Source organism: Corvus moneduloides, chromosome 3 (assembly GCF_009650955.1).
Source record: "Corvus moneduloides isolate bCorMon1 chromosome 3, bCorMon1.pri, whole genome shotgun sequence".
Taxonomy (NCBI): domain Eukaryota; kingdom Metazoa; phylum Chordata; class Aves; order Passeriformes; family Corvidae; genus Corvus; species Corvus moneduloides.
In genome coordinates this window covers 48,505,687-48,524,335 of record NC_045478.1, presented here as the reverse complement: position 1 = coordinate 48,524,335, position 18,649 = coordinate 48,505,687, and the positions used below count along the sequence as shown (strand labels likewise).

General features: G+C 35.9%; 1 protein-coding gene across 3 annotated transcripts in view; it reads right to left on the bottom strand.

The window, feature by feature from the left end:
* Positions 1 to 1,543: 1,543 nt before the first annotated feature.
* Positions 1,544 to 18,649, bottom strand: part of FIG4 (FIG4 phosphoinositide 5-phosphatase) — a 51,509-nt gene continuing 34,403 nt past the window's right edge. The window contains exons 19-23 of one of the 3 annotated variants that reach the window (XM_032101463.1): positions 17,911 to 17,994; positions 14,992 to 15,187; positions 12,445 to 12,527; positions 8,061 to 8,150; positions 1,544 to 2,095 (exon numbers count right to left, since the gene is read on the bottom strand). In XM_032101463.1, the coding sequence (XP_031957354.1) occupies positions 1,918 to 2,095; positions 8,061 to 8,150; positions 12,445 to 12,527; positions 14,992 to 15,187; positions 17,911 to 17,994 (631 nt within the window). In that variant the 3' untranslated portion in view covers positions 1,544 to 1,917. Of the gene's footprint in view, positions 2,096 to 8,060; positions 8,151 to 12,444; positions 12,528 to 14,333; positions 14,636 to 14,991; positions 15,188 to 17,035; positions 17,160 to 17,910; positions 17,995 to 18,649 lie in introns of those variants that run through there. The other 2 variants (XM_032101461.1, XM_032101462.1) reach the window with 2 other exon arrangements.

The window sequence follows — 18,649 nt, the reverse complement described above, 5'->3', positions numbered from 1 at the left end:
TCTTTTGAGTTATCTGTGGGTAAGTGGTAGGCTGTCAAGGCTAACTTTCATGAACTACCAGTATCTGTGAACAACAGCAGTAGGGTCTGTGATAGTCTAGAAAACATTCCTTGCAATGGTTTAAGAACAATAAGGAAAGTGTGCATTTGTCTCATTAAGACACAAACTCCAGCTTTACATTTTTTTCAAAGCAAGCATTTATTCCTTCTAATTATTTTCATATTGGGCAAAATAATTCAGTATAGGTTTATTTTTCCAGAGGAAAAAAACACTGACAGTTGCAATGAAGTATTATCTAAAGTGACAATTCATTCTTGCATCTCCTAAAATACAACCATTTGGCTCAAAACAATTAACAAAAGAGAATGGACACCAAAATGCTTTGGTAGCTCAAGGTACCATGTTCTCACTCTGACTGCATGCAAGTCCTTCCCTGAGACACACAAACTTGTACCACAAGAAACCTTTTCTTCCTTTACCCACCACATCTTTTCTTATATTGAATTAGTGACAGACGCGCAACTTACTGCATAAAATATTCAAAGATATGCAAACATGTTTGCAGTGAGCAGCCACGAATCTGCAGTAGCTGCCTGAAAAGCAATTTACTGTGAACACAAACATGTTCTCCACATCTGTTACATGCAGTTGGCTACATCCCTAAAACAGTTATTCTGCTATTCCAGAAAATTCTGAAACATGATCTGTTCAAGCTTGTGGAACAAAATGTTTTGTCAAGGATGCTGGTGATACTGTCAGTATTCTTCAAGGCAAAGGGCTACAGTGTTGGGAATTTTAGCCTGCAATTGCAAATAGTAGGCTTCCTCCCCTCCTTTTTTTCTTTTTTTTTTCCTAATTTTGAGAAATGTTTGACTTAAAACCCCAAAAGAACCTATTTAGATACCTGCTGCCTCTTCACTTCTTACCCAGCACAGGATGTGATGTTCAGTCTTGCCTAACCCAACTACTGCTTCCTCTTGCATGATCACCCCAGCTGGTCTGGTCGCTTACTGACACCCCTTGCCGGGGAGGCTCTAGGCTTGGACCTGAAGGTATCCCACAGGAGCAAATTTACAGGGATGGGAAGAGTATGCTTCAACAAAAGTAATGCCTGTCATACAGAAAAATGACAGGATGGTTTGGCACTCTCTAGGTGTCCAAACACAATAACATGAAGAACATTCCCTCATTTGCAGATGCAGTCATTACGGGGTTCTCCTCAGACTCCTACTAGAAGCCTGTGATAATTAGTCACAAGCCATCTTCACCCCGCAGTATGTGGCACAGATTCTGCAGCTACCAGCACCACTGAGATTAGTTTTGATGCATATTAGGGTTACAAAGTTTATTAGTGTTGATGCAAATTTTGATTTTGACATAAGCCACATATTTTTCACTTTTGCTTAAGAAAGCAGCAAATTACAAGCAGTCATTCTAGCACTCACTTGACTAAAAACCTCAAGAAGTATCAGAAAATAATCTGCTGTAAAAAAAGATTGTTTTCTGTCATGGAACAAAGAGGAAGAAAACTCTTCTCTTCTGATTCTTTTGTACAAATCACTTCAGTTTTATTAGCAAAGATAACAATGTAAGAAATTAATATGAAAAACTAAAGATGCCATATTTTCTTTGCCATAAATTGCTACATACTCTCTAGTGACTCTGGGTGCTCTGATTATTCACTTAGTCTCTTAAGATACTTTCAGCTAAAAAGATATTAAATAACCTTTTAAATCAGATATTAAATCACCTTTTTCCCTAAAGCACAATACAACAAATGGATAACAGTAAAGAATAATAAATAGAAAAGTTAGTAATAAATTCATTACTGCAAAAGAACATAACTAGATTTCCTTTCTAAAATTATTTTTATGACTTATCAGTACAGTAGATTTTGCAGGAGAATCCAGCTTGGATTTACATGTATCTGTTTCGAATGTACTCTCTGTACATGAGGAAGTCATCTTTTCCCAGGGGCTGCATGTTCCCTCTTCCAGCCTGAATGTGTGCATGGAAAATCTCTATCGATTTCCTATCAGCTCTTGGAGGCTGGACTTCGTAAATATTGTCTTGAGAAAAGGAGGAGATGGGTATTCTGGAAAAAAAAACAAACATGCAGAATACTTGGAGCTTTAGGTAAAAATTTTCCACAGAGAGAGGAGTACTTCTTTTCCTTGAAATATACCCGAGAGTCAATGAGAGGGCAAGTTCCTAGTAGATAATTCCTTTACCTAGATTTTTAATCACTAATGCAGACCTGATAAGACCCAGCTTTCCAAGTAGGGTAATTAGGTAAGTTGTCATTAATCCCATTACAGAACACCTTCTCACTTCCTTTTGCCCTGCCCTCATTTCTTCATCCTTCCTCAGATCTGCCATGGTCAGTAAGTTCCCCACCTAAAGTAGATCTGTGCCACGCACTACAGCAGATAAAAGAAAAACTTCATTAATCTATCCACTTAGTAGCAATTATAACAAGTGATTATACTCTGAGCCAACAGAGTATAAAAGATTAATTAGGTAAGAAATTTCCATCTAATTATCAGGAAACAGACAATTTATTATCAGCAACAGCACTCAGATATTTTATGGAAATATTTTTTTAATCATCTTCATACAACAAATACCACATTTGAATCCTAATATACATATCTTCTCAGGTAAGAAAGTAAAGTGGAAACTTACTGTCAGAGCTCACTATTTCGTAAAGCCAACATCAAACTGCCCAAATGCAATGAAGATTCAGATATTAGCATTATTGCCATATTCTACAGAAGCCACAGTCGTGACTCACTATCTGGGTGCTTTTCAAGAGACAAGAAGTTATTTTTATGTGTAGAATCTCCTCTTTTAAAGGTAAAAAAAAAGTAAGAACTGGAACACTTAGGCAAAGGGAAAGTCCTTCTATAAATAAAATCCCCTAATGAACTTCTAGCTGCATTACGGGCACAAACTAATGTTTGACACTGTTTCTAAAGGAGGATCTCCATTAAAACTGCCCAAAAACCACCCCTTTCTCCCTCATTTTGCAGCCTTTTATTTTAGTAAAATATATTGTATTTTGGATGTTTCATCATATGACAGTTCGTTAGTCTTAAAAAATTACTGCAGCATGTCATGTAGGATACACTGTGCCTAATATTCCACTACAACTGAATATGGTATATAAACCAGAAAGGTTTCCAGATTAAAGTAATACTTTTCAGTTTCATATTTCAACTCTGCATAGCCATACTTTCATTTGATTATACTTTGTCTGCAATAACAGAATTACTAATACAAGTATACCGTTGAACTTGAGACAATAAAATCACCAGTCACCCACAGAGTTTGGCTGCATACTCTAAAACTTAATATTTTTTTTCTCAACAATGTCATAGTTTCTTCTCATTATCATTTCTGGTTTATTTAAGGTGGGTGTTTTCAGAACTGGCAAAAAGAATTAGTCTATCTAACTTTATATCCAGATGCTTTAAAAGTAGATTGCTTTTCAAAGCATCCATAGCTTCTGCAGATACTTATTTAACCAGAGTAAAGCATCCAAGATGAGACTCTAGCAATGGCATGACACTAGCACACTGTACTAACTTACAAATGTCACTAACAACAAAAGATGTCACTTATTCAAATATAACTTGTCTGTCTGATCCACTAGCAAGTGGACAATTAAGTAAAAGAGCAAAACAGAGCCATAACACTAAATTGACGCCTTCTCTATTTATTGATTGGTTTCTAAAGACATGACATTTCTGAAGCACTAACGACACAAAAATCCTTTCCTTAGGCACAATGGAAGCTGGGCAGCAAACTGCATTTCATTTTGAGCATTTAAAAACTAAATCTCAATTTTCCACCTACTTGCATCAACATGATAAAAATATATTGAAAGAACCACATGTTCATGCATGCCAACTTTGATTAATAACCCTGTATTAAGCTGTAACTATTTGTAGAGTGCTTGTATTATCCAGTCATTTAATTAAAAGTCATTTCTCTAACATATTCATGTAAAAATCTATTTTACTTAATAAGTTTAATATCTTACAATAGTCATGAAGGAGAGCACGTTATTTATGACTTGGCTATCAGATTGCCCTAGAGACATGTAGTTTTATGGCCTCCCAGTGAAAATTACATAGATAGGAACATAAACATTATGTCATGAAGGACAGCACCCTTGATATGCAATTTTCAATTGTTTTTATCCCACTTGTGAGTAGGCTTTCTGGTGTTATGGTTTCACCAAGAGTATCATTGTCTCTACAGTAAAAGATACAGTTAAAACCTTCAGTTACAATGAGGATGTTCCATACTTCCACGGAGAAGTGCATGGTGATGTGGATGAGCTCTCAGACACACAGCAGTCACCAGAAAGCCACTGCATTTTTTTCAACATTGATTAGCTCTCCTCAAGTCTCTAATGTATATCTAAAAAGGAAACAAAATGCACTCTTTTGCCTTGTTTGAATCCTAAGCAAATACCCATGAAGATGATCAGAGGGCTGGAGCACCTCTCCTATGAAGACAGCCTGACAGAGTTGGGGTTATTCAGCCTGGACAAGAGGAGGCTCCAGGGAGACCTTATAGCACCTTCCAGTACCTAAAGCAGGCTGCAAGAGAGCTGGAGAGGGACTTTTTGCAAGGGCATGAAGTGATGGGACAAGGGGACTGGCTTTAAGCTGAAAAGAAGGCAGGTTTAATTTAGGCAGTAGGAGAAAATCCTTTACTGTGAGGGCACTGAGGCACTGGAACAGGTCACCAAAGCTGTGTTTGCCCCATCCCCGGGAGTGTTCAAGGCCAGGCTGGATGGGGCTTTGAGCAATCTGGTCTAGTGGAAAGTGTCCCTGCCCATGGCAGGGGGTTGGAACCAGATGGTCTTTAAAAGTCCTTCCAAGCCAAAACATTCTATGTTTTATGTTCATAAATATGACCTGAAGCACAGGCACTGAAGACAGCTTGGACCCTGAGGTATGCACCAGCCATGCTTTGGTATAAGGATGTTGGAGTGTGTCCACACTCTTCTTTTGTGCTACAGTGAATCAAAACACGCAATTCCCTCTTCAGGAGGAAATAAAATTTCTTGTACTCCTAGATAAATGTATGAAGTACATTTGAAAAGGTTTTGAGAGTATATTTTTACAACAGTATTATTTATATCATACCAAAATGAATACCAGGGAATTAGGGAATTAGGAACAGGTGCACTGTGTCAGCCAACAGTAATTACACTACAGTACTTAAAGTCTCTCTTTAATATACATTATAATAGATTGTGCTAAAAGTAGTTCAGTTCTGTTTAGCTCTATTTAGCTCTAAGTAAAATTCTATCATTTTTTCCTTCATGGAATTTCTAAGAACAAAAAAAAGAATTTCAATATCCTTCCACATCCTCCACTCAACTTCAGTATTATTTTACTGCATCACTTCGGTCCCTGTTCAAGTCTCCATTTTTTTTTCTAGTCTATACTTAGAATTTCTAAATTTAAGCCAGAACCTTCTCTTCAGTATCTATACAATTCATATTTGAATCACTGCAGTGGCATTATAAAAATAAGAAATATTTCTTCTTTTGTAGCGGCTTCATGTATTTGATTAAAATGGTCAAGTGTTTTAAAGTTGTGAGATGTGGAGTTATTAAAAGAGATTTTCTTGCAAAGTGTGGAAAGACAGTAACTAACCTAAGCCTAAATTATATCTCACTGCTGATAAGAAACCAAAATTTTGGACTGAGTATATAATTTTACTATGAAAAGAACTAGGGTTTAATTGCATTTGTATCATATATGAAGGAACTACTGGAGAATTAAATTTGTCAGATTTTTTTTCAATTTAAAATGCATCTAACATCCAATTAATACAAGCTAGTATAATTTTTCAATTTCTTCAAGAGCTCCTCGAGAAACAAGTGCAAGCTGTGCCTCAGCTGCTGTTACTGAAAACCCTCCATCTCTCCCTAATCTTGAGTACACTTATGTTCACTCTATTTTATCTCTAAAAAGTTAGTATTCTCCAAGGAAATTCCTGATTCAGAGCAGCAATTCAAATGCAGTAAGAGAAAGCTTCCTTGTTTCAGAATTGAACAACATGCCTTTAAAAAACGGCTACATTTATGACTTTAACGGACAGAACAATCTGTCACCATCCAAACAGTATTTAAACATTTAAAAAAAGTTACAGAACAAAACACAAAGAAAATTTTTAAGCTGTCTAGGGATATACTGTCATAAAAAAGAAATTACCAACCCTAAGATAACTTATTTCCTCTCTGATCTGCAGACAGGAGCATGTTTGGAAGAACTGGCAGGGAGAGATGACTTCATGACTTCAAGAGGAGTGACAGGAGGCACAGATTTGTGTGCCCTATGACTTTTACACTTTTACTATTCAGAAACACACAGAAATTACACCTGGGAAAAGGGAAAAATTAACATCTGACTACCCCAAAGCCACCAAAGTTCTGTGTATAGACTCTCTTTAATGTGTTCATTTTACAGCAGCTGAGCATTGGGAAAAAAATTTACTCTACATTTCAAGGGGCAAGAAAGGTATTAATAAATGCCCTAGGGTATATCACTGTGTCATGCAGCTGTAGGGAGGAGGAGAGAAGATCCAGCAGGCAGGAATTGTGCAGCAAGATTGATTTCTTTAATTATTTTACAAACTCTTTTATAGACTTTTTCTTCCTAGTTTAATCGGACAAGGATCAGCCACCCCTTGGGGTGATTGGCTAAAATCCCAAAACATCCATTGTCAAAATATTTTTCTACTGTACCATAAACAAGACTTTTCAAGGCTGCAGGTGTTTGGTTGTTTACATAACTCTGTTACCTCTTCTGTGAGAGAGAAAAGTCTCTCACGGACTTAGAAAATAGCAAGAAAATCCTTGCTAGCAGCATTTTGTATCCACAGAAAGGAATGATTGTCTCCTACACTGTCTTATATGCTGGAAGATTTTGCAATTACAGAAAAGAAATTGCCTTCATTCATAGCAAAAATATTCTTCTGCTTACAAAATATTTTCTTAATAAACATGTCTATTTAAAACATTGAGGCACTTGTTCCCTCATACTGAAAAACAGTTTTACAGTTTGCCAATCTAATTTACTACTTTAATACCCATTAGACATGATTTATAATAAAACTACAGGCTCATTTACCTACAAATGTGGCATCATCACTTTAAATGTAGCTAATACCAAGTGACTAAACACTGGTATTAGACAGTAGTGTCTCACACACTGCATTACATCTGTTTCATGTCATTCTACTCTCAGCCCAGCTGAGACTCACCCAGTCTCTCTCCCGACTTAGGCATAAATGCTAATGTTCAAGGTTCCCTCACTTCATCAGCACAGAGGGGTGGACAAGAGGCACTGCAGGAAAAAAAGTTGAGGTTTCTGCAAATCAATGGATTGCAGTAAAGCTCTTCCAGCTCTAAGAAGTGGCCATGCTGTTGGTTAAAGGATCATGTACCCCAGAGACAGAAGTACATAAAAATCTGCCTTGCCTTGGTGAAAGCTGTCTACAGTACAGGAAGATGTCAACTGGGAAGGTAATACTTGATCATCTAAATTCTAAGACCTGGTTCAATATTACTATGACATTTGGATAATAGCATGACTCCTTTTTTACACTAGTACAAAGAAGATTCAAATGCAACTTTGAATGCTTTTTAACGAAGAATATGCAAGTCAACTGATCTTTCAAACTGCCTCTTTCAAAAGTAATCACAGCAAGAAGAAATTGCCCTTTGAACTTGGTGGATTCAGCACTTTCTGTTATTTCAGGATTGCTAAGACTTTTGAATACAAACCCCTTGATACTACAAAAACTAAAAAATGGAACAAAAAACCAACACCCTCCAAAAGAACACAAACAAAACCCAACCCCCCCAAACCCCAAAACCCCAGTTCTTCATGCAGTGCATTGAATCTCTTTATGCAGTAAAAGAATGGAAGTGTGACTCTCAAGCAATTTAACATCAAATTTACCTGATGCTTTTTCACATCTAATGACAAAAGCAAAATCAGGCTAAAAGGAAAAAGAAAAAGAATACTTACAAATTTATAACCTTATCCAATGGGTGTTTTGAACAAAATTGCTGGCTCCCCTTGTCTTGTTTATGCTGACTCTGTCCCAGCTGAACAAACCTGTGAAAAGCAGTAGGTTGGAGAATAAATAAAAAAAATAAAAGAACTATCCCCCAAAAATCATCAAGCAAAAGAAAATGACATTAAGAAATGAGATTTTGAGTCATGCTATGTAAGTCACTGATCATGATGTACCTCTCTGGTGAACAAGAGAGATTCTTAAAAGTTCATAGAGGGTGCATGCATGAACTCAGAACCTCCTTTGAAAAAAGATTCGCTTATCAATTGGTGTCACCTAGTATGTCATGGGAGAGAAACAGACCTCCCCTAAGAAACAGGCAGCCCTCTACAGTCAACTTCCTATGTCTTTTTCAAAGCAATCAGTCAGAGGAATAGCCTCTGGAAAAATCAGCAAAAGACACAAAGTCTCTCAAGTTTCAGATTTAAGTTAGTCCTCTGCTGAATTCAATCTAGTTTATTCATCTGAAACACTCTGAGTCCAGATCACTTATTTACAAGCACAACCTTTTGGGACAATTTCCCCATCTCCAAATATTTGGTGGAAGACACTGCCAATGGAAAATACTGTCATGGTTTTTTTTTTTCTTGGCAATGAATTGGAACAAATTCTTTTGAGAAGTAGTTTATCACTAATCTTAGTCACTCAGAATAGAAGGAAAAGCCAGACAGTTTCAAATGTAAATACATGCAGCTATCTTGCACTCAATTTGTTCACTCTCCAACTGAAAAGACACTGAAAAGACAAGTAAATGTTAGTTGTGATTTACTAGTTTAATTTTCTGAGGCAGAGGGTTTTTCTTAACAGTGAGCTTCCATTTAGCTTAAGAAGTCTTACTGGTCTACTTCAGGAATATTTACTATGTTTTAAAAAGCAACTATTACCAGTGCAAAACCAATTGCATGAAAGAGTGTACAGAAGTCAAATGTCCAACGTGTTCCTAAACAAGTTATTGCAGCTTTTCTTTCTGCTCCATGCAGATCCTATACTGTAGGAACAAAAGCCTCAGAGACATAACTTTGGACGTTAAAGGAATAAATACTTACATTTCTAAATAAGAGAAGTATAAGTGGAAATCAAGATAATTAAGATCTCCTAGTGCAGGAGCTTGCTATTGAAACCAACTTAAAAAACCAAAGGCAAAGTAATTGCTTAAGTATATTAATTAACTTCTTCAAATTATTCAATATTTTGAAAGTAACAAGACCTAAATGCACACAAGCAAGTTACCCCATGTCAGTAAGATACCATGCACAGTTGATCTGCAGCACACATCTTCAAATTACTTGAGGGACCTCGTGTCCCTTCCACCCTCAACCAATCTGTGCTTCTGTGATTTCTGTTTTGACGAGAATTATCTCAGCCATCAGTGAAAATGGTCTGATAGATTCAAATTACTTTTAATTTGCATTTGCAAATAGGCTTAATATAGATCAGTTGATGTAAAGTAACTTAACCTGAAGTACTTTGAATCTGCAACACCCTAATCCTAACAATGAAAAAACATGTAACATGTCCAGCAATGTCACGTGAAGTCAGGATCTTACATCCCCATCTCCCTTATTCCAATAATAGAAAAAGGCTTGATGTGAGAACTGTAAGCATACTGTGAAAGAAATTGCTGCTATTCTCAAGTGATGTACATTTTGGAAAGTATAGATTTTACTGACATCCTTTATTACATAAATCAGCACACCAGACCAGAAATAGCACTATGTCTTGTTAGCTAAAAGAGATAAAGAATTTGTAATTTATTCTATTTTTAAAACCTGCATTGCTTGAAGGAAATGAAATAAATGCAAGGTTTGTTTTTTTTTCTTAAAAAGGATATGAATAGGGAGCTTCAAAGCCTCCAAGGGGTTTACAGTTTTACATGAACAATAGATTGAATGTTAGTCCAGCCTGAAGAAATTATAAAATTGGAAATAGCTGCAATTCTGGATGTTAACACAGAGTCGTTCATCTGAACAGAGAGACTCACAGTAGACACCAGCTCACATGGGACCATTTGCAGAACTACAATAACTACCTGCTATATCAAAGGATAGTTGTCAAATTTGCATCAATTTTCTAGTGGTTAAAATTAAAAATAAACAAAGGTAGAGGCATAGAGGAAGTTAAAAATTTCAGAGACAATGAGAAACATCCTCCTTAACACTATTCAAGTGTAGTATCTTCAAATGACTCAGCATGTAGGAAATAGGGAGAAATGGGAATTTTAGAGAAAAAAGAGTAGTAGCTAAGTGGCTAAGAGCAGTAGCCAGAGAAGTAGCTAAACCTAAAGTAACAGAAAAAGATTTTTAAATAAAAAGAAAAAATGCTTTGAGTGTATTAATGAACTAAGTCAGGATGCAACACCACATATCACCAAATTAGAAGAGATCACAGTGAATTAAAATTTCCCTTAAAAATTGAGAAGGTTTCAAATATAACAGGGTAGTTACTGCTATTACACATTAGAAAATGAAAACAAATGCACACAAGGCCATTTCAATGCATGTCTCACAAGTACTCACTTCAATATACACACAGTGCTTTTCTGAGATGAGGTGTAGATTTCTTACACCCTTTTTCTCAAACATCATTAATTCTGCATTATAAACAGATGTTTGAAACATTGGTTTCCTAAGAAAATCTCATTGATTTGCACTCCCAATATCTTGCATGAGAAGGTCTCTTGGCAACAGCATTTAAAGACTTTTGGAACTAGGAGGGTCTTCAGTTTGGACCTAAATTTCTCCAACTGATTCCCAGTAATTAGTTGCCATGATTCTGACTAGTTTTCGAGGAAAAATACTGCAGTTCAGGAAAGAACCTCCTCCACCAGGGAATTCAATGAGTAACTTTTTGGTTAAGCTCTAGTTCATCTATAACTGAAATTATTCTATTCACTTCTGGTTCAAGTTAAACAGAAAAAAACATCAAAATGTTCAAAATAATTTCTGGTTTAAGAAATAAAGGAAAATTTGAACCAGTTTTTCTTTGGCATCAGCATTGTTCTGTGATATTGAAGAGAGAACTTGAGAACAACAGCATAACTACATATTTTTTTAACAAGAACAACATGTAACCAGTGCTGTGTAAGGGGTTACGGGAATTCCGAACAGCGTTCCTGATTGCTTTTGGGGGGAAGACAGTTCGTGGCTCCTGCAGGAATGGTGACACCTGTCTCCTAGAGGATAACAGTCCAAGTTACCCTCGAATAAAAGAAGAAACTTTTCTTTAATTGGAGCTGGGAGGTGACCCCTTGGTGCTTGCCCACCAATGCAAGTGGGAACTTGCTGGACCACCTAAGGAGCGGAATTTTGTCTTGGACTACACCGTGTCTTACTCATCTCCTGTATGTATGGTCTGAATCCATAAAACCCTTTATTAAGAACAAGTGGCAGTAAGATGCTGATCCAAATGCAGTGTGCAAGGGAACATTATTACACACACTGTGCTCAGGGATATACACATGCACATGAACCCACAGACTACATATACTTGCATGCCACTGTTTCATGGAACTCCAACAATGGCAAGGGCCAAGCTGATTTCTCCCTCTTCTAAACTTACACGACAAGTATCTGTCACTTAGATATCTGTGCTTCTACAGTGTGAGTTGTTCTGACTGCTTTCCTCAACTCTTCTCACAGTCTATACCAGATTTAGTAACGGTCTCAAGGTCTCCCTGTAATATCCACAAGCTTTTATTTCAAGCTCAAAAGACCAGGATGTTTCAAAAAAAAGGAGGAATATGAATCAGAAATTTCCTTCTAAAGTCACGCAGTGTTTCCTTCAAAAAGTCACACAACTATTTAAATTTGAGTAAAAGTTAACAGTTAACACATATCTCTATATGACATTATGTTAAAAAAAAAGACAATTTCTATTACTTTATGTGCATTTTTACAGAATGAGTTATTTCATTATGATTGACTGGAGTAATTGGAGTAATTCAACACTTGAAAAATGCAAACCCCACAGATTACAAAGCTTACAATCATGGAACCATTCCTGTGGAATTTACTTATCAATGGAACATGGACTTCCTTTGAATTTACTTCTAAATTTCTAGGACTATATTAAGTGACATGTATTTCTTTTAAAGCATCTTTCATTTGATTTAAGCTCCAAGTTTTGCTTTCAGAGACATCTGTATAGCTTCCACTGAAATTAGAGTTGACACAGACAGCTGAAAACAGTTTGATTTGGAAAAAGAGATAGCATATATAGGCAAATTTCTTTAAAACTTATCATTTAAATAAGTTTAAACAAAGGAAGCACTTTGACAAACTGCACTTAACTAGCTCGAATTATCTTTTATTGACTACCACTGGAAATTCATCTCACCTTGCATATATTGCAAGATCATCTTCTGAAGGGATATCTGAAAGATTGACCCCATACACATCTTTTGTTGATTGCACTACATTCTGGAACATAAGAAAGATTCAGACTAAGAATACCATAACAACATCCAAAGAAAGTTTGCTCTTAAGAAAGAACTTCTTTAAAAACTAAAATATAATTTCAAAAGTGCAGACAGAAACAAACAGGTCTCTCACATCCACAGCAATATTAGCTTACACATATTTTTTTAAAAAAATAATTTATTAAAAATATTAACACATTTATTCAACAAGTAAAGAATTCTTGAAAGATAACATCAGATAAAACAACATATTAGGAGAATAAATTATATTAATAGACCATAATGGTGTAGTTATTAAATTCTGTTCTGTGTTGAAACTTAATACAGAATAAATCATATTCGTTCAGAACATGCTCCCACATTTGCTTTCACATTTCCTGCTGCCAATTCTGCAATAATTACAAACATCAGGTTGAACAAAACTATTTTTATTTTATACATTATGCAATCATGTCAGTCAACTATAACAAGGAATCAATGCACATGCAATAGTTCACTAACTGTGCCTAGTGATTCAGTGCTAAACTGAGGGGGGCTTTCTGACACGACACATATGACTGTGAGTCAAATATAAACACCGTTTCTTTTAGTTCAAAAAGATTCAAAGTCAAAGAACTTCAGAAAGGTATGTCCTGACCAGAAGTATAAATGCATTTTTTACTAACTTCTCAGAGATGTGAACAGAAAGGAACTAGCTTTTTTGGTTCCCCCAATAATAAGGACTGCCATGAATGAACAATGCAAATTATGACTAAAATTCAATGTAGGAAAAGGTGCTAATTAATTGGAATATATTTTTTCATATCATTACTAAAAAGTCAGAATAGCTCACCCAATTTTAAGCCATTGAAATTCAAAAATGTTTCAGATCATACTTTGTGTTTACATGCATCTTTCATTTAAGCATCTTAAAAATCTAAAAAAGGTATCTTAGATCTGAGTGCTGAAGTGTGCTCAAAACAGAGGGAAAATCTGATGTGAGACAAATTATGCAATAGTATGAATTAAGAATAACATTTCAACTTGGATTTTTGTTTAAAAAAATCTAGAAACAATCTGATTTGCTGGAGAACAGGTACTCTGTTATTCAGAGATAATGGAAAACTTTCAGATAAAATATCTTGCATAAACACAAATAAATAAATGTGCTTGTACTGGCTTAGGAAGAAGACACGATTGTACTATTGAAGGCTGAAAATCCATTATTTGAGAACACAGAACCCTAGGCTAAAGACTGAATAGAATCAAAATCTGAATTGTGGCAAAGAAAAAAAAAAGGCAGTTTAATTGTCTGTTGCCTATCGGGCACTACATTTTACGCTGAGGTCATAAATACTCCATTTTCTTCGGAAGTGATAATATGCACAATACTGTAACCATTTAAATTAGCTGTGACTTAAAAAAAAAAAATCAACCCCCCCAGACAACGTAAGTATTTTCCAAATTTCTATCATTTCCATTAGCATAACCTTTTGCTAAGACATTTTCAATGGTATCTAAAATGGATATCTACAAGAAAGAATTAGAAGAACTATTACACGAACTAATAAAATAGATACTTCCATAGCTCTTCATACATCTCATTATTTTCATTAAATAAACACCCAAGGGATTAAAAAAAATGGGAGTTATGCTCGCAAAAAAAGATTAATAACCCACAACTGAAAATATACATTCTTTCCACCTGACTGGGCAAACGCAGTTTAGTTCACTATTTTATTCACTGCCATTATCTTCAACCTTAGTAGCACTAACAGCACAGGACCTATGCGATAACATTATCATGCACATTTTTGAAGTTAGTTAATTTTTTTTTTAAATGCCAGACCATATAATTATGGAACAGCAATTTAAAAGTGTTCACATAAACCACGTTAAAATTTAGACAGAATGAACATTAATTTACAGTTAATCAACCTAAGCATCGTCCAAAAGGGATTGCTTTGTAATTCCAAGAGGTGGTTCTCAGGACCTCAGGTTCATAGTACATGTCTTTCAGGGGCTTTGCTCCAGATTAACTCCCATGGACTAAATGTTAAGTAGGTAGATCAGGTACATTCCTGGAGAAAAGGAATCTCATTTGCATGCTCAAAGGCCACCTCATGATGTCTGCCAGAGCATGGTAAGGGACAATAATCAGAAGTGCAGTACTGCTCTGAATTAACACACTAATATAGGTGCATTTTACATTATGTAATGACCCAAATACCTTTCAAATACCATAGTTTTCTGACAGTATTTTTTTTTAATGCTATTTTCCTTTGTGTTTCACTATTACATGACAAGAAGAACAGAAAAGGTTTACCACAGGTTGTACTGCAGTTATGCTAATATCTACATTAAAAAAATTACACGGGAGACCATTTCCACTAAATTTCTCAGTGCTTTACTTCTGACTGTTCTAGAACATTTTTTTAAGGGAATGTGAATTTTAAGCCTTCTTGCCTAACACAGTAATTTCTTACCTCCGTAATTTTTGTATTGTCTCCTGTATCAGTCACCTTTACCGGAGTTGAACGTTGAGAAACAGCACCTTCATCTTCTTTATCTGTCCCAGAATCATCTTCAGAACTACTCGACACTGCTTCCTCGCTTGGGGGTGGAGGAGCACTAGCAGCTGTTTTGCGCTGCAGCACAGCTTCTTCTCTATTATTTTTGTTCCTATTAGGAAAGGCAGTGTGTATTTATGAAATCAGCAAGATATTAGCAATGAATATTTAAAACTCTTAATCTTGGTTACAATCTTTCTGGGGAAATAAGTTTTAACCTCTGGGGAAACTATTTGCTCATCTCCACAATCCTCGATTGATTCCTCTTCTTCAATCTCTTCTTATTCCAGAGCATTTAAAGACAGTCCAAAGGATTCTGTCAGTTTTTCTTCACTGATTCTCTGATTCTTTACTTAAATCCCTCCCCACAACTGAATAAATAAAAAGGAATAAAAATTACTTGAGACATAACATCTTTGGTTTTCATCTTGGAAAAAAGTTTCACTTTCTGATTAATAACAATATCCACTCCTATAGCTTTCTTAATCTTGGTTCCAAATCTTAATGGTAATGTCACTTTTTTTTCTTTATTTTCCATACCTCTCCCCTCAATTCAGTTCTTTAATCAGCAACATTTCTTTATCCAGTATGTATTTCTCACTCAAGAAATTCTGGTCAATATAAAGAGGTGCCTTATTTGTAAGATACAGCATTTCTGTGTAAGCAGGCTAATACTGGATTTAACTGTATGCACTCTGAAAGGTGCACATTACTTCACCCATCACGAATTATACCAGCCTTATGTCCTCTGAATCCTCTCGTGCTGGCCACAGAAGGGTATTTAGTTGCAATTTCCTCTCAGACACTGTCACAATCTTTCAGGGAAGGCAGTTAATGAATAGACATTAACTAATGAATACACAGTTTATAGACAAATCCCTGGAAATAGGGAAGGAACATCTCTTCCTTGCTGCAATGACTGTCCCATGTATCACTGACAATGTGTGTGACTCACTCCAAAGAAAGACAGCAGCATGCTAAGAGGCTGTGGAAACAGCACATAGATTGATGCAAATGCTATTTGGAGATGCAGGTCTAGTGCTCTCATCGGCATCACTTGAGCCCTAGTGGAGCACATCATGACTCTTTATAGAGTGCTGCCTCTTGAAGTCAAACTCTCACAGGAGTTTATCCCTGTACTGAATTAGCTACACTTTATATGCCCAAGGAACATGTACAAACAAGCAGGGAAGTCCTTCCAAAGGCTCTGATCTGAGAGCATACCCCACCCCTGAGGACATTATCGTATCAGAAGAAATCTTAGAGCTGGAACAAAATGCCTTGGGAAAAATAACACCATGGGCAAGTTTGATTTCTGCCTCAGCAGAACCTGACATTTCCTTGGACTGAAATTTACAGAAAGTTATGAAGACATAAGCAATCTTTTCAGGGAAAATTAAGGGGTTTTTCCCTACTTTTCTAAATGAGGTGAAGGTCACAAGAAAAGCAGTCCTTTCTGAAAGCTGAGGAACTGAGCAAGTAGCCAAACACTAGTAAGAGTGTTATCCTCACCTCACTCCCAACATGTACTCAGCCAAGATCTAAGCATCCTTGGGACCCAAACACTTACAGAAAAAAAGAGATCACCAAACCCTTCAGAAATGTCTTCGATCAAAATGTGATGACAAATGTGCAAGGCAAAGGTACCACCTTTTGCAAGGCTAAATAGGGTTGAGGTGCAAGAGTGGAGCCACGTTTTACCCTACAACACAGCCAACGAAGCGGAAGCCTTATAAGTGATACACAGGGAGTCCTGGAAAGCGGCTTTGATGGAGCTGATTCTCTGTCTCACATCAACCCCTAAAAATCACAGTGAAGAGCTTGAATAAAAGTGCCTGAGAAAACTATGTAATGGTCAAGAATTTAATGGAGTATCTAGAGACAAATTAGTTAGTCCAAAATCTGACATTATATCAAAGTAGAAGAATAAAGCTTATCCTCAAAATACTCATAAACTCACAATTCTTAGCAGAGATAAACTGTGTAACAGTTGAACAGTCTTCCTGTTTATTCCCAGTAGGATGAAATGAGATTCTATTGCTGATAAGTATAGTCTGCTCTCAACATTTATTGACAATGAGACCCTGAGGATCAGAGCACATGAGACAGTCGAATGTTCTAGTGTTTAACAGAAGGGCGAGTTTTCAGAGGAATTGATAATGTTGTGACAGCACAGTAACTACTGACAAAATGTTTCCTTAATATGAGGTATCAAAGAGAGACTGAATTCAGGAAGATTCTGCATAGCCCTTCTGTGACACAGCAATCAAGACAGCAGTGGAATAAACAGGGTAACAAAGCAGGTCCAGGATGCAAAAGCAGCTAAATTAAGCATTCATTTGTCCCAGTAACTGCTGCTGATTGTTTTATAAAATTTTATCAATAAATATTTTAGTAACTTTTTTATCAAAGACTATGCTGAAATTGGCATTTATTTCTGTTTCAGAATATGTACTGTTTATGAAAAATTTATCATTTTTTTAAAGACAACAAGAAAATATGCACTGCTGTCAACTCCAATAGAGAATAGAGTTGCCACTAGGATGAAGAGATGATCAAATTTTAATAACTTCTGTATATTATAGATAAAATCTTCTCATGAGTTTCACTTTGAGGAATAAGAGAAAACAAGTTGGAATTAAGAATTCCTAGTGTCAAATAAAAATCTCAAATCAGATGTGATTTTGAAAGTGTACAATTCTACAGTATAACACCAATGAATTTATTTCCCATAACATAGAATATGCTTCACAGACACACATGTAAGAGTTTATATATTTTCATTACAATTTCATTACTGTTAAACCAGAACAAAATTTCTGATTTCAGACTTACCCCAACACAGATTTTCCAGTTTCATCAGGTTTACGAACAGTAAATGGACTTGGATCAATTCCCACATTCTTAGGCATAAAATCTCTGCCAAAACAGAAAGGAAAAAGTGTTCATTAACACAGTTCAACACATAAAATTTTTAAATTTTCTGGAAGAACCACCTCTAACATCTATCTGTGAATTTTAAAAAAAAATCATCATAAAAAGAGATATCAAGTTGTAACTTTACCATTACAAGTTGATGTATATATAACCTAGGTATTTAAAAAGCTTTAAGTTGCATTATTTAGTCCCACAAAACAGCTCCAAGTATCACCACTTGCCAAAGATGCTAAAACATTGTGCTCCATTCCTGCGCTAAAGAAACCCTGTAACTCAGGGTTTTGTACATTGTTTTCAAAATGCTGCCAACACTCAAATTGTGTCAAACAGCTACATGAAACATAATCTGCCTGGAAATCTTTAGCCAAACCATGATTCAGATTATGCTCAGAATATCCAGCTGATTGCTGCCAACAAAAAAAAAGACCCAAAAATATCTGGCCAGCTGTGAGAACTGGATGAACTGAAGAAAACAACTGCAAAACAAGAGCAGAACAACGAGAAAACAATTGTGTTGAAAGCAGCCTCTGTGATCTGAGTCAACAGAGAAAAGTTCATCTCTCTGCCATCAAGTGCCCAGACATTACGCACTCCATAATAAAAAATAATTGAAAATCTAATTGCTATTTTAACAGAC